This window comes from Perca flavescens, chromosome 14 (genome assembly GCF_004354835.1).
Source record: "Perca flavescens isolate YP-PL-M2 chromosome 14, PFLA_1.0, whole genome shotgun sequence".
Taxonomy (NCBI): domain Eukaryota; kingdom Metazoa; phylum Chordata; class Actinopteri; order Perciformes; family Percidae; genus Perca; species Perca flavescens.
The window spans coordinates 34,302,053-34,317,901 of NC_041344.1; the positions used below are offsets into that span (position 1 = coordinate 34,302,053).

Below are 15,849 nucleotides of genomic sequence, written 5' to 3' on the forward strand. Positions count from 1 at the left end.
ACTGCAACACACGAACCCCCGGTCCTGTATTGTTTGACCCATCCACCACCATCCACCACCCCGACCATACCTGCGTGGACTTTCGCCTTATCAATACTACTCGCTACCGTCATCGTTCTGTGATCACGAAATATGCTTCCAATTGAAATACATTGGTTTAAAATCACCACACGAAAAAAAGACATTATCTTGTCCTGTCCACGAATCAATAGATTCAATAACATTACCATATCACAAACTGCCATGAGACCGGACTGGGTTAGCAAATACGCCACTGCACTAACAGGTGCTGAATTAGATCAACTAAATGACCTGTTGATGACTTTTAATTCCAATATGTCCATGTGTTGTTGCACGTATCGCACTCCTTCCAGAAAAACATAGAGTTTTTTTGTGATTGTTGCGGGCAAAAATCCTTGATTATGCGGCACTTTTTCTTAAAAAATGTGATGGAATATGCGGGATATTTATGCAATTTTATGCGATGAAATTGCAGGAACTTGCAAAAATTTTGGGAACTTGCAAAATTGCGGGAACTTGCAAAAATTGCGGGAACTTGCAAAAACTGCGGTTTGATGAAAAAGAGAAGAAAAAGTGATTCCCCTAACACCCTGCTTTTTTTAAACTTTATTTCCAAAAATAGTTTACAGATATTCAGTCATTGCAATAAGTAAACAAATAAGATTAAAATTATATACAAATAATATAATATTAAAGTAAAAATAAAAGTAATAGTCTAACAGAGGGAAATAAAAGATACAAAAGAGACAGACTTTCAAAAATTGTTAATAATATAGACAGCAGGAGCACTTAAACAAAGAAATTTGAGTAGACATCAGATATTAAGATAGCTTTCTTATTGGATACCAACTTAAGAGACTCAAAGTACATGTCAAATTCAACCTCCAACACCCTGCTTTACGATGATGTTCACATCGCGTAATTACATCACTTCATAACGTCCCCATAGCAACAGGGGAAAATGGCTGCTCTTGTGTGAAGTAAATGCAACATTTTTTCAACTTTCTGCTAAGATATATGTGACTTTTGTGCAACGAAAATACGGGGATTATGAAATCATGCAAGCACCACATATTTTGCGCGGAAATACGGCATATTTGAAAATGAATATGCAGACTTTGGCTGATTATGTGTTGAATTATGCGATTGCATAATTACATTTTTCTGGAGGGATTGGAATTGAACAGTCAGACATCCCATTTGTTATAAAAGACCTATCATTTTGCAGAACTTTAGGAGAACAATGGCCATTTTGTTCTCCTCCCACCTTGGCCAGTCTGAGCAGCTCTTTACAACCATAACAAAGCCTGATTAATGCAAACCTCCACACAGACTCACCTTGCTCTGGAATCTTTGTGCCAGATGGTCTAGTCTTGCTTGTGTTGCGCGTCTAGCCGTTAAATTAGGAACCTGCGCTGCCACGTGCCACCTGCCATTAATAACCTGACTCCCAGTTCTTTTCCAGCTGAGGATTCAGGGCATCACAGTGGCACAGCTGTTATACAGCATGTCAGTTTGCTCCCCAATTGGATTTCACATTGATCGGAAACCAATACAGGCAAAACAGCTAAAATAACTTTATTCTTTTCCCACTCTGCAACATTCAAGATAAATTTTCAGAAGAAAATGAGAAATATGTGCCACCATGGGGGATGAAAACCTGCTTATGATGATCAAAAAACACTCCATTTGAGAACGTAGCACTGTAATAAACCATGAAGCTGTCAGCAGTAATCTTTGCATGTGAATTTCAGGACTGAGTAAATCCTTCCCTTTCCAACTGTGAGTAAATCAAATCAAGAAGAAGCAGTGATCTGGGATGGTATTAGCTCCCAATAATCAGACTGGCAATGATGTGTGCTCACAGATACTGCCAGACTATCCTATTTCAGTCACTCTAGTATTTGCTGATCACCCATGAAAGCAAATGATAAGATTACATCAGCCTAATTGAGCTATGGACTCCCCACACAAACTGGCTCATCACATTGAAATCATCCACTGCATGTTCTGACACAAGAACTAAGAAATTATACAGTTACTGTGGTCTTGATAAGAGCCATCACATATATACAATGCATTCCAAACCTGAGTTGTGAAGTCAATGCTAAAGGTGGTTAAAGGTGTAGTTCCACTATATCTGCACACTCACTCACTATTTTTTATAGAGTTTTAAAAGTTTTCACTTCATTTTAATATATATATCTTGGAGCAAATTTAAGAATCATTGTTAAGGGTCCATTTTGTATTGTATCTTAAAGATACAAATGTTTGTGAGCCTATCAGCCTGAGGATTTAGATTTCCTGGCATTAAAGGAACACGCCGACTTATTGAGACTTTAGCTTATTCCCCGTATCCTCCAGAGTTAGATAAGTCGATACCCTTCTTATCTCCGTCCTTCTATTCACCTGCCATAATACCTATTAATGTCCCCATCTTCCACCAAAAAACACTTTATTTAACAATTACCATGTTAACGCATTTTCTTTCTCATCCTGACAATATATTGTAAAGGGGAACGGTGACACTCAATACTGTTAACAAAATTTGCATTTGGAGGTGGATAAGCAGGTGCTGCAGAAAGGCAATGCAAGAAGGTACAGTATGGGCAGGGGGGTTCTAAAGAAATTCAGAAATAACCACTGGAAATCATGGTATAAGGAACATGGAAAAGTGCCAAGTTGAAAGTAAAAATGCACTGAAGGATGAAAGTGCGTGGTTGGCTGTGAGCATCTGATTTGAATAATTTCTAGTAGCAGACGCCAGTTCAGCCTCCCCGGCCAGATGGACTGAGACTTATTGTGTCAGTGCTGGATAAGCATGGGTGTGCTACCAGGCCACTTGCAGCCTCCGTGTGCTCAGTAATGCCACCAATTTTTGTGAAAGCTCATATTTCATCTGCTATCCACTCTGTGTGACTTTTGCACGTTCATTAGCATATTTAAATAGCTCAGTCCTAGATTTAATATGAGGGGAAAACCTTTTGAATTCTCCACTCTGGTTCACACATGGCTGGTAAAGCAGCGGGAGGATATCAGTGACTGTGTACAAAGCTGGAACAGATGACATGACTTTGGTGGGTGTGTGAAACATAAGCTTAAGCAGATGACTCAAAAGCTCATAAACAACCTTTTTGTCTGCCATCCCTACAGATGTAAATTGAAGCTGGTTTTTTTATTTGATTTGATTATTTTTTGGGGGCTTTTTCCCTTTATTAGATAGTGACAGTGGATAGACATGAAAGGGGGAGAGAGATGGGGGATGACACGCAGCAAAGGGCAGCAGGTCAAATTCGAACCCACACCTCTGCAGGATTCAGCCAACATGGGGCGAACGCTCTTACTGGGTGAGCTAGAGGGCGCCCCATTTGAAGCTGTTTTTAACCAGCCTGTGTCAAAATATGTGCTATTAAAAAAGCTACAATTTACTTCCCAGACCATCTTTGCTTCTGTCACCCAGACATTGCTCCTACTTATCCTGATGTTGTTCGATTGTTATTTAAGATAATAAACGGCCCTGGATAGGCCATTGAACTCTTTCATTATAATGATTACCATGCAGCTACAGTCGTAGAACTGGAATTAAGCTGTGGATTATTTGCAAAGGGTCTCAGTATTTTACCAAAAATATTTGGGAACTAAGACAGATGTTTTCCTGATAAAATGATAAATGAGGCTGCCAGTGTTCTGTCTACTAACCCTGTCTACTAAAATTCATATACTAATATCATACAAAATGGTAATTTCTTTCTAGTCCAGGAAGCGTTACAGAAGTCATAAGGAGGTAATCAGATTTATCTCTGGGGAGCTGATTCCCCGGAGTCCTTACGTTTTCTCGCCTTGCAGTTTCCCTTGGATTAGTGTGGCACTTTAATCATGGTTGCAGTTGCCGCCGTAGTCCTGCTCTGCCTTCCTACGCTCTGCAGTGCCGTGCTACGCCTTGAACTACTACAACTACTATTTCTAGTCATAGTTCCATTATCTTTATTGTGACTACTATTGCCACTGTTCATCACACCCCCAACCGGCACCGTCAGACACCTCCTACCAAGAGCCTGGGTCTGTCCCAGGTTTCTTCCTAAAAAGGAGTTTTTCCTCGCCACTGTTGCACTAAATGCTTGCTCTTGGGGGAATTACTGGAATTGTTGGGTCTTTGTAAATTATAGAGTGTGGTCTAGACCTACTCTATCTGTAAAGTGTCTTGAGATAACTCTGGTTATGAGTTGATATTATAAATACGATTGAATTTAATTGAATCAGAGGGGATACAAGCTGAACAAAATGCAGGACCAACAGGCTAACACTGGAGTCCTGTGTTCCGTGTGCGGTTGGGTTTAGGCTACTAAAACTCTTAGGTTATGGTTGGGAAAGATTGTGGTTTTGATGTATTACTTAAAAATGGAGCCCCTCCTGTATTCTGCTTCAAATTGACATTGACTTTTTCAAAAGGTAAAAAAAGACCTGTCTTTCTCTAACCTTAACCACAGTGTGCCAAATTGCATGCTGCATAGTACGACATAAAGCTGAAATGATTACCTTGTGATAATAACAATAACATAATAACATAACAAACTTGGTTTTGTGATAACTGACATGATGATGTTACATGCTAATTATTCAGATCTTGGTTTGATCTTAACATTACCTATACCATCCACTCCTTGACCATTAGATATAAGATTCAATGTTGCCATTGAAAAATGCCATCCTTTATAAACGGTTTATATGTTTTCACTAATTGCTTTCTCAATGGTTAATAAATCATTTACTAATGCTTTATAAAGCATTGATAAGTTCTTGATACAAACAACTTTCTGCTCACAAAGTTGTAAAAGAATCCCATTGGAATTATAAAAGTTATTAAGTCATTATTGGTCACAGGTTCCTCACCACTAATAACCACAAATACTAGGCACTATGATTTACGTACAGTATTCTTATGCGGAAAGATACAGTATTGTGCCTGTGGTAGTCTAATGTATCATAGTGACCTAGTGACCAAAGAAAATACACCCAGATGGCGTTAACTTAGAGCCAAAGCCACACCATTTGGGGAATGTTTTCTCTGGCAAAGTGAAGGCAGAACAGAAGTCCCATAGTGTAACATTTAATGAGGTGTATACATTTTAGAGAGTTTGTGTTAAATGCATTAAAAAATCACTATATTTTTGTTCCACCAGATTCTATTAGTTTTTTTTAAAGCAGATATGCAATCTCAAAGTCAGCAAACTGGATTCCTCCACTCCTTGGTTGTGCCAAGAGATTCTGTCAATAAAAATTACAAACAGATTTTGCGCCAAGGGACAGCCTTGGCAGACTCTCGCACCCACAGAGTTTTCAATCAGACACAGAAGAAAATAAAAACTTTTTTTTTTCATGCAAAAATTTTCATTTTGCATGTGGTTTTCAAGACAGAAATGTTTCAATCAATAAATAAGATACAATCAAAATAAAAGCTAAATAAATAAAGTGAACAAACACTTGCACTAATGAGTGGTAAATAAGGCACATAGAGATCAATATATATAGCCATACAGGAGAATTGTAGAGATGATAGAAGAAATGCATGCTGGGAAAGTCACCTTCTTTGCTCCGGAGCGAGCTGAGTTTGGGTGGTGTATCAGTGCTGGTCTGGATACAGTAGACCTCTCGAGTCTGAATGCCGCCTCCACACAAGCCCGTCTGGTTTCCACGCCGACGGTCCTGTTGGCTCAGCAGCACGTCCACCCTGCACTCTGTCCACTCCGTAGTCCTCCAGCTGTAACTGAGGACAGAGGTGGACACAGGAAGAGTTAGTCTGACAGAGTAGATAAGCCACATATTGTCTTTCCTGAAAATTAATAATTTGATTAATAGAATATAATTGAATTGATCAATACAACAAATGCTCTCAAATGTCTCTCAGTGTGGTCTACAGTATTTGTCCAGTCCAAACACAATTTCATATTGACCATGTGCATATAGCAGTCAGATCAAAGGTCACAATTATGTATAATTTCCCATGACTGGCCATGCATAGTATAAGTTTACCAAATAAATGGTTTCATTTGACAAATGTAATACTTTCCGAAGGGGCAAACTATACATACATTTGAATATTGTTTATCTGGCTTTACCACCAAAAAACAATGAAGTGTACTGTTTTATTCCAACTCATTTTGGTCTCATTAGAATCTCAAGCAAACCTTTCTAATGCATGCAACATAATCAAACATCATAAAAACATTACATTTATTGTTCACCATACCTAGAGATTGGCATGGGGTACTTTCCATTAGATCATCTCTCAATGCAAATCAAACCAGCTATTAGGCTAAATGAAATAAAACCATGCCAATCTGTAGGTATGGTGAAGGGTATGTGATGATGTGGGGGGACTATTTTAATTCCAAAGGCCAAGGGAACTTTATCAGGATGCATAGTATCCTGGATCCATGAAATAACTGGACTTTAAAAATAAACATCTGCCTGCCTCTATGGGAATTTAACATAGGGGTGGACTTACTTATGAACCTGTCTCTCTTAGTTACGCTGTTATAGTTCTAGACTGCCGGGGGACTTCCTTCCTTCCTTTGACACACTGAGCTGCTCTCTCCTCTCCCTTTCTATTACCATTTGTGTGCATCCCGTCCCAGAAATGCTTGTTAATTAATTAATCCTAGCTTCTGGGGAGTTTACTCCCCGGAGTCCTTATGTTTTTTCCCCCAGCGTATTTCCTTGGAGCACGTTGGCACCAAGATCCTGGTTCCAGCTGTCGCCGTGGTCCTGCTGCACTCCCAGCTGAGCTCAGTGGTGCCCTGCAATGTCATGCTGCTTCCTGCTGAACCATGCAGCTTCCTGCTGAACCCTGCTGCTTCCTGCTGAACCATGCAGCTTCCTGCTGAACCCTGCTGCTTCCTGCTGAACCATGCAGCTTCCTGCTGAACCCTGCTGCTTCCTGCTGAAACCTGCTGCTTCCTGCTACGTCCATCCATGCTCTGCTGGGCCACGCTACATCCTGTATCGCCCTGCAGCGCCCTGATATTACATGAACTACTACAACTACCATTTGAAGTCACTGTTCCATTATTAATGTGACTATTATCGCCACTGTTCATCATATCCCCAACCGGCCCGTCAGACACCGCCTACCAAGAGCCTGAGTCTGTCTCAGGTTTCTTCCCAAGAGGGAGTTTTACCTCGCCACTGTCGCACTGCTTGCTCTTGGGGGAATTATTAGAATTGTTGGGGCTTTGTAAATTATAGAGTGTGGTCTAGACCTACTCTATCTGTAAAGTGTCTCGAGATAACTCGTGTTATGATTTGATACTATAAATAAAATTGAATTGAATTGACTTATGCCCCCTGTATTTTAAGGAAGAACATTTATTTATTTATGATACATTATTTATTCACAAAGAAAATTTGTGTCCTTAAAGGTTGGATTTTTCCAAAAAAAAAAATTAATTAAGGCATTAAGATCAATTTCCAAAAGATGATTTTTAGTCAACTTTAGCATGGGTTCATAAACTTATGAGCACCACTGTATATAGCGGTGTTTGTAGTCCATTAATGGTGCTGGGGCAGATCTGCCTACAGTCTTTGTGTGTGTGCTGAAGGCCGTACTTTTCTCTTTTTTGCCTTCGCTAAAACTGTTCTTGAGCCTGGTGGTATGCCCATCCGGTCTACGTGTATTTCGTGGATTTGGAGAAGGCGTATGACCGGGTCCGGGTCAGATACTGTGCTGTGGGAGTATGGGGTGAGGGGGTCTCTTCTCAGGGCCATCCAATTTCTGTACAACCAAAGCGAGAGCTGTGTCCGGGTTCTCGGCAGTAAGTCGGACTCGTTTCAGGTGAGGGTTGGCCTCCGCCAGGGCTGCGCTTTGTCACCAATCCTGTTTGTAATATTTATGGACAGGATATCGAGGCGTAGTCGGGGTGGGGAGGGGTTGCAGTTCGGTGGGCTGGGGATCTCATTGCTGCTCTTTTCAGATGATGTGGTCCTGATGGCATCATCGGTCTGTGACCTTCAGCACTCACTGGATCGGTTCGCAGCTGAGTGTGAAGCAGTTGGGATGAGGATCAGCACCTCTAAATCTGAGGCCATGGTTCTCAGCAGGAAACCGATGGAGTGCCTACTCCAGGTAGGGAATGAGTCCTTACCCCAAGTGAAGGAGTTCAAGTACCTTGGGGTTTTGTTTGTGAGTGAGGGGACAAAGGAGCGGGAGATTGGTCGGAGAATCGGCGCAGCAGGTGCGGTATTACATTCAATTTATCGCACCGTTGTGACGAAAAGAGAGCTGAGCCAGAAGGCAAAGCTCTCGATCTACCGGTCAGTTTTCGTTCCTACCCTCACCTATGGTCATGAAGGCTGGGTCATGACCGAAAGAACGAGATCCAGGGTACAAGCGGCCAAAATGGGTTTCCTCAGGAGGGTGGCTGGCGTCTCCCTTAGAGATAGGGTGAGAAGCTCAGTCATCCGTGAGGAGCTCGGAGCAGAGCCGCTGCTCCTTCGCGTCGAAAGGAGCCAGTTGAGGTGGTTCGGGCGACCCAACACCGGATAAGTGGACGAAGATGGATGGATAAAACTGTTCTGCTACACCTAGCCCCATAAGCGGAGTTTGACATTCAAGCCGGGGGGGGGCAAAAAAACAAAAACTCATTGTAGCAGCTGAGACCTGGCCTACCACTTGGGGAACACAGCACGAGCACATACGGACAAAACAAACATGCATATATGTTTATTTTTAAAGCAGATTTTAAAGTACATTGTAACAATTTAACAATCCGCCCTAATGAAATCCAATCGTGGCACGCACGGCTGTCTTGGATCACAACAGACAGAAGGTGGCGGAATGCCCCAACACTTAAATTCAAATAAACGCAGAAACGAAGCGCAATCACACCGTTAAGACACGTTAAAAAAACAGATCCGTATTTTGCCGTAATCCAATGACACGGAAAAAAAAGTAATCCTCAGTGATCAGCAGAGCCACTTCCCCATTTAAACAATGTGGAATAAAACGTAGGCCTATAAAAGTCCAAATCTACACAAAAAGTTTAATCAATTAGTATGGCATTTAGGCAACCTTTATTACAACATTGGCACGGCAAAATGTCCAGACTAGAGCAAGAGTAATTTTCGTTTTTTGTGTCCTGCATATGCGTCGACAATGGTCTCAGGTGAGAGGCAGAGCCCTGAAAAAATATATTTTTTACTAAAGCAGTAGGCCTTTATGAAACCACCATTTACTTGTTTTGTGTTATTTAAAATATTTTTAAGTAATTATTCCACTCATTTTTTAAACAATGCAATTACCCACTTCAGCCGCCAGGGGCAGCAGTGCTCCCCCGCCCCCCCCGCAAACTCTGCGTATGCCTAGCCCAAAGAATGGGATGTTTACACAAGTGGTTCTCAAACTTGTTCACATCAATGTCCCCTAAACTGACACAAATTAGACCACGGACCCCCATCTGATAAGACTTTGTCCCAGGGTCCCCTACCTGATAGACTTTTCGCTTTTTTTTATTGCAGAAAATTTTATTACAGAAAGTAAATGGAACCCATGAGCAAAACAGTTATTAAATAATTGTAATTGTGTTACTTATGGATGAAATTATAGTGAAAATAAATGGTTCCCTCTTTTTTGTTGGGGACCCCCTTAACCCCTTCAAGGATCCCTGGCGGTCCCCGGACCCCACTTTGAGAACCGTTGGTTTACACAACACTTTGTGCAGCCTTACAAATAAGATTATTATTATTATTAGATTTTTATTTGACATGGACATCACAATTACATTGGACAAACCAGAGGCATTGCTTGAGTGTTTTAGCACACTTGCTCATTTTTTACAGATTAAGGTGTATCATTAATAATCTGACTCTTAATTGGAATTTATTTATAGAAAGTCTAATTGTAAAAAATCGATTTTGAAATTGAAAACAGAAGCAAATTATGAAAACATTCTGAAATTTGATTCTAAAAAAACATTTGCAGCTTGATTTCATTGCTTCGAGGGAGAGTGTGCACAGCTTTTTGCAGCCACTGAACAGCATCTGTTGTGCCTGAGTGAGCCATGGTGGTGAGTATCTCCAAGCATTGTTAGAAAGACTTTTTATTTTATTGACCTGAGATCACTGTTCACAATATGCCTCAGGATTTGCAATTTAACCAGACTTTCCACAGGATAATTCTTTAGGACTCAGTTTTTTTAAGCTGAAAGGAGGTTGGTAATTGCAGCATAGATGGGTTTGTGTCTGGCTGGTGAATTGGCAGCAGTCGTCTGTATTGTGGTTTCAACCCTGAGGTCAGAAAATATAAACCCTGCCTCCATCTCTGCTGATAATGGAATTCATTTGAGGTCGCCAGTGAAAGGCTCCATATATTAATGAGCAAGGTCTCTCTGACTCTCAGTTGCCTTTGCCCTGCTGCAGAACAACGAGGCCCCTGGGAAAGCATTGCATCTTGGGGCTTAAAGTTGCCCAGATGGGGACACTCAAACAACGTGTTCTTCAGTACCATGGACAGGCTGCTGCCTCACTCCCTGCTGTATGTCAACCAAAAGACAGCAGGAGTCGATGGACTTTGATTTAGTGTTGATGGATGATATCACTCTGCCCATATAACAGAACTAAATATATTAAATACATGGGTTTTAGAGAGATTACGTGAAACTTAATTTTCAGATTCTGTTCCAGAAATAAGAAAATCAGTTCACTCAAAATACCTTTTATTTTAGTTTTGAGCGGCCTTGGTCTTCTACTTACACCTTTTCCCATAAGCCCAACACCGTCTGGTTAATTGTCACCAGCTTGACTGAATGAAGTGCAACACTCACCGAGCACGTATGACAGCTGTCGAAATACCCGACTTATTGTTTTCTGTATAAACCAACATACCAGCAGCGTCTTGCCATGTCATTCCCACTGTAGGTTCAGTAAAACTGCAATGACATATCCCAGCTAAATGATCACAACCACAATCTGTATGGCATGTTTGATGTGTATGATGATGGGTCGGCCATTAAATGAAACGCTATACAATACAGACAGTGTATGTGGTACTTGGAGTGCAGTTGGATTGGCAGCTCTTTTTCATTAGTCATCACATGTTTTCTCTGATATAATGTAAGTAACAACTGAAATGTATACACACAACACAACAATACCAAAAATTATTATTGATCAAAATATGTATTTCACGATTGGAATTGCAGCAGGGGCAGCGCCCCAGCACCATTAATGGACCACACAACACTGGAGATATGTCTATATACCTACTAGCATTAGCCTTTTGCTAATTTTTTGTTCAGTGTCCCCTGGGCTCTTATGTTGTGGTGTAACTTACTTCTGTTATTGTGTTTTCTGTATTTCCTTAAGCAGTGTATGTGTTGTTAAATTGGTCATTCACTGGTGTTTGGCGGTAAAGCCAGATACAGGATATTTAAATGTATGTATAGTTCGCATAGTTCACTCAGAAAAGTATTGCATTTGTCAAATAAAACCATTACTTTATGCATGGCCTGGAACAGGAAATGAAATAGCCAGTGATCTTTGATCTGACTGCTTTAGCTTAATGGTACATCGTAAAAAAAAATAACATTTTGCTAATGTATCTGCCAGTGTTACACACACATTTTTGTTAGGTGACCAGTAGATTATTAGCCCCCAGTGCTTAAATGCTAGGCTCTGTTGTAAAGTCATCCTTAAACTAAGATGACATAACTGTTTCTCTCGTCATTCTGCTTCGAGACAGACATTTGACAAACAACTACAGTTAATGTTGCAGCTCTGTGCCATTGTATATAGGCACAGCAGTGCTTTTATTTAATTAATACTAAACACAAACTACTTTTAGTTCTGCAGGTATTTAGTCATGGTTTGGATTCATCCTTTGGGGACCATGAATGTGTGAACCAAATTTCATGATGATCTATTGAATATTTGGGCATTGCCTTGCCGCTAGCATGGCTGAAAGTTGAAAGTGTTAAAAGTAAAAACTGTTAAAGGGATAGTTCAGTATTTTTAAAGTGGGGTTGTATGAGGTTGTCAGTAGATGGCGGTCGGCACTCCCCGTTTAGAGAAGCAGACGGGAGTACAGGCACGAAAGAAAGCTATAGGCTATCTGCACACAGGGCCAGCAGAAAAACATTACATCACGCCACTTAAAATAGGCCCACCTAAGAAAATCTATATCAGTGTAAGTGTAAACTATATTTACAATATTTTAATTTTTTTTTCCACAACAGAACTTCGGTATTCCTATGCATATGCGCAACTGTGAAATTTGATTGTTGTCCTTTACTGTTGTGTTAGCATTCTTATACTCCAGTGTTAGGTTTCCATTCTGACAGAGATGTTAGCCTCTGTTTCTTGCCCAGGGACTACAGATGAAAATGAGCTTATAGCTAACTCTGGTACTGTTAAGGAGCAGTGCATTATCCCTGTCAAATAAATACATGAATAAATAACTGAATAACTGTAATTCAGCTGTTTGGTTTAGACTCTCTGCGATTTATGAAGGAGACAACAAATACAAGAAAATAAAAACGATTGACTATGACAAGGAAATGCCATTCACTGTGGAAACAAGAGGATACATTTATGAACCAGAGTACACAGAAAAATAACTTTTGCAGAGGAAAGAAAGAAAGAAAGAAAGAAAGAAAGAAAGAAAGAAAGAAAGAAAGAAAGAAAGAGGGGAAACGTCTGTGGAAAGGAAAGGGAAATCTAACCCCCAATTTCCACTATAGTGCGGGACAGGAAGTCGAGCACAGAAGCAAAATAAAACATCCGGTTAATTTTCTAAATAAAATAAACTGTGCTCCTGGCGGATCATATTTCCCTGAACTACATCTTGAAAATGTCATAATGGGTGGAGACAAGCCTGAAGTCAAGTTTGTGGTTCTGTTTATAGAAACTACATCCTGTTATATCATACGTGAATTTGCGAGATCTCGTGCGTCCTCGTGACTTCAGCTGTCAGTCATGGCCGCAGCTGTTTCGCAACAAAAGTGCATGTGGTGGGTATTGAGGGACGGCGGAGCCCGGAGCCGACACGCAGCGCAACCGATCTGCAGCCATTCCGCAGTTGGTGGAAATTGTGGGTAACGGCAAGGTAAAGTGGTGAAAATATTCTAAATATAGCGTACACTTAAACTGATATTGTTTTTTTAAGGTGGCTAAATTAGATTTAACTCCTTGCCCTGTCCACAGCAGTACATTGCTTGGCTTCTGTGTCAGTACTCCTGTCTGCTTCTCCAAACTGGGGGCGTGCTAACTGCCATCTACTGTAGGTAATACACTGACTATCAATAACTACCTCATACAACCACTTCCACATACCACTTAAAAAGAGCCAAACTATCCCATTAATGCAAGGTCAAAGTTTATCCTGAGTTAGTCCTGCATTGCCAAACTTATCTCCACAGCAATGTGTCAGCGCTGGAGTACGGTCTGGCTGCACAAGAAGACATTTTGATACTGATTTTGAGATATCTTGTGTCACTAAATATCTTCCGGTAGCGCAGAATAAAACTCACGCACTTCAGCACCCCTGCTGGAAGAAATCCTAGGGGAAACACTGCTTATACATGACAAATTCTACATGTACTTATGTGAACTTTTAACACTTTTTTTCTTTAGTTGGATAACTCTTTCTCTCCTTGTCCAGTACTTACACAATGCAGGGTGGCACTCCGTCTCCCAGGGGGCTGCAGGACTCTTTCTCCTCCAGCTCAGGACAATCTGCTCCTCCATCGATTGGGAACTGACTCACTTTTCTGGTACGAGTGCGCTCCCCTTTTGGCCCGTTGGGGTCGTAGCACTCCTTGGAACAAGCTGACCATTCAGACCACTCAGTCACATCACAGTCTTTGGTCATGACGCAGGCCTGGAAGGTCACCGGCAACGACTGCTGAGAGCACAGGCTGGAGATGAGAAGACAAGATGAAACTTTAATACCTTCATGTAGGATCTGTTATGTTACCAATTATAAATGTTTCAAAATAAATGTAATTTAATTCAATTTGATTTATAGTATCAAATCATAACAAGAGTTATCTCAAGAGACTTTACAGATAGAGTAGGTCTAGACCACACTCTATGATTTACAAAGACCCAACAATTCCCCCAAGAGCAAGCATTTAGTCAAGGTCAAGGTCAAGGTCAAGGTAAACTTTATTATCCCCCAAGGGGAAATTCATGTGGTCATTCATTTTGCACTCTTGTCACAACATATTCTCTAAACATATAGACACCAAAGACAGACCAATAAACATGTATATAACAAAAAAGTAACAGTACAATGGGAATGACAATAACAGAAGTCAATAATCACAATACAAAAAATAAACAATACTACAGAAATGACAAAGACAATCTGACATCTAACGTTTACGAAACATTAAAATAGCTAAAAATAAAAAAATATATATAAAAATAACTAGGAGTGGTTCTCAAAAAAGAAAAATTGGATCTACCATCCAGTTAAAGTGCCAGTGCAGGATCAAGTATACTTGCGATGTGCATGGTCATTATACAATCTGATCGCTGTGGGCACAAATGATTTATTGTACCTTTCCGTTTTGATTCTCCGTTGTAAAATTCTACCAGTTGACCTATTGCTTCTCATAAATTTATGATGAAGAGGGTGAGTGGGGTCATTAAGGACTTGGTCGGTCTTTTTTAGGATAAGCTCATTGTACAGCTGAGTTGCTGACACCTGATCAAGTCCTATGATCCCACCGGCTATCTTGATCATACGCTGCAGTCTCTTTTGGTCCTTAACATGCATGTTACCAAACACGCAGATAAGGCCAAAAGACAGAACACTCTGGAGAATACTTTTATAAAACATTACAAGGATGTGTCTGTCTAGTCTAAAAGTGTTTAGTTTCCTAAGGAAAAACATCCGCTGGTGCATTTTCTTAGTTTTATTCAATATCATTAAAAATTAATTTAGAGTCAAATTCAACTCCGAGATATTTGTAGGTTGAGACTCTCTCTACAAGTTCACCATTGATCTTAGAAGGGGGGACTATAATTCTATTTTTGCTAAAATCTATGACCATCTCTTTTGTTTTCTTCACATTTATTTCAAGAAAATTATCAGAACACCACTGATGAGACCCTGGAATTCCCTCTGGAATTCATTCACAGAAGAAATGTCAGATTTTAAAAAACCAACCAATGCTGTATCGTCAGCATATTTAAAATAAGTGTAAGCTGAAGAGTCGATGCATACCCTTCTCATCTCCGTGCGTGCTGTAACGCTGTCTGACGGCTCCAGCGGCATCAGGCCAGCACAGAACATGCAGGTGAATGGTTCCAGTAATCCTACTGCTCCCAATAAGTGACAAAATAACACCAACATGTTCCTATTTACATGTTGTGATTTGTAGAGTCACAGCGTGTACAAAAAACAACGTAACATGAGACACAGCTGTCTTCTAACTGTAAACAAACCGGGAACTATATTCTCAGGCGGAAGAATATAGTACTTGGGTGGAGTGATATGCTCGCAGCAAGCCTGTCTGAGAATATAGTTCCCGGTTTGTTTAGGGTTAGAAGATGGCTGTGTCTCATGTTACGTTGTTTTTTGTACACGCTGTGACTCTACAAATCACAACATGTAAATAGGAACATGTTGGCGTTATTTTGTCACTTTTGTCACAATTCGGAGCAGTAGGCTAGTTGGAACCAGTTACCTGCAGGATCTGTGCTGGGCTAAGCTAATGCTGGAACCGTCGGGCAGCGTTACAGCACGCATGGAGATGAGAAGGGTATGTATCAACTTGTCTTACTCTAAGGGTTACGGTGAATAAGCTAAATTCCCAATAAGTCGGCGTG

The 15,849-nt window shown here is 40.6% G+C and overlaps 1 protein-coding gene across 1 annotated transcript in view; it reads right to left on the bottom strand.

The window, feature by feature from the left end:
• thsd7aa (thrombospondin, type I, domain containing 7Aa) overlaps nucleotides 1–15,849 on the bottom strand; it is a 258,145-nt gene that overhangs the window by 141,767 nt on the left and 100,529 nt on the right. Inside the window, exons 4-5 of the mRNA XM_028597031.1 lie at nucleotides 13,680–13,928; nucleotides 5,604–5,785 (exon numbers count right to left, since the gene is read on the bottom strand). Coding sequence (XP_028452832.1) covers nucleotides 5,604–5,785; nucleotides 13,680–13,928 — 431 coding nt within the window. The remainder of the gene's footprint in view (nucleotides 1–5,603; nucleotides 5,786–13,679; nucleotides 13,929–15,849) is intronic.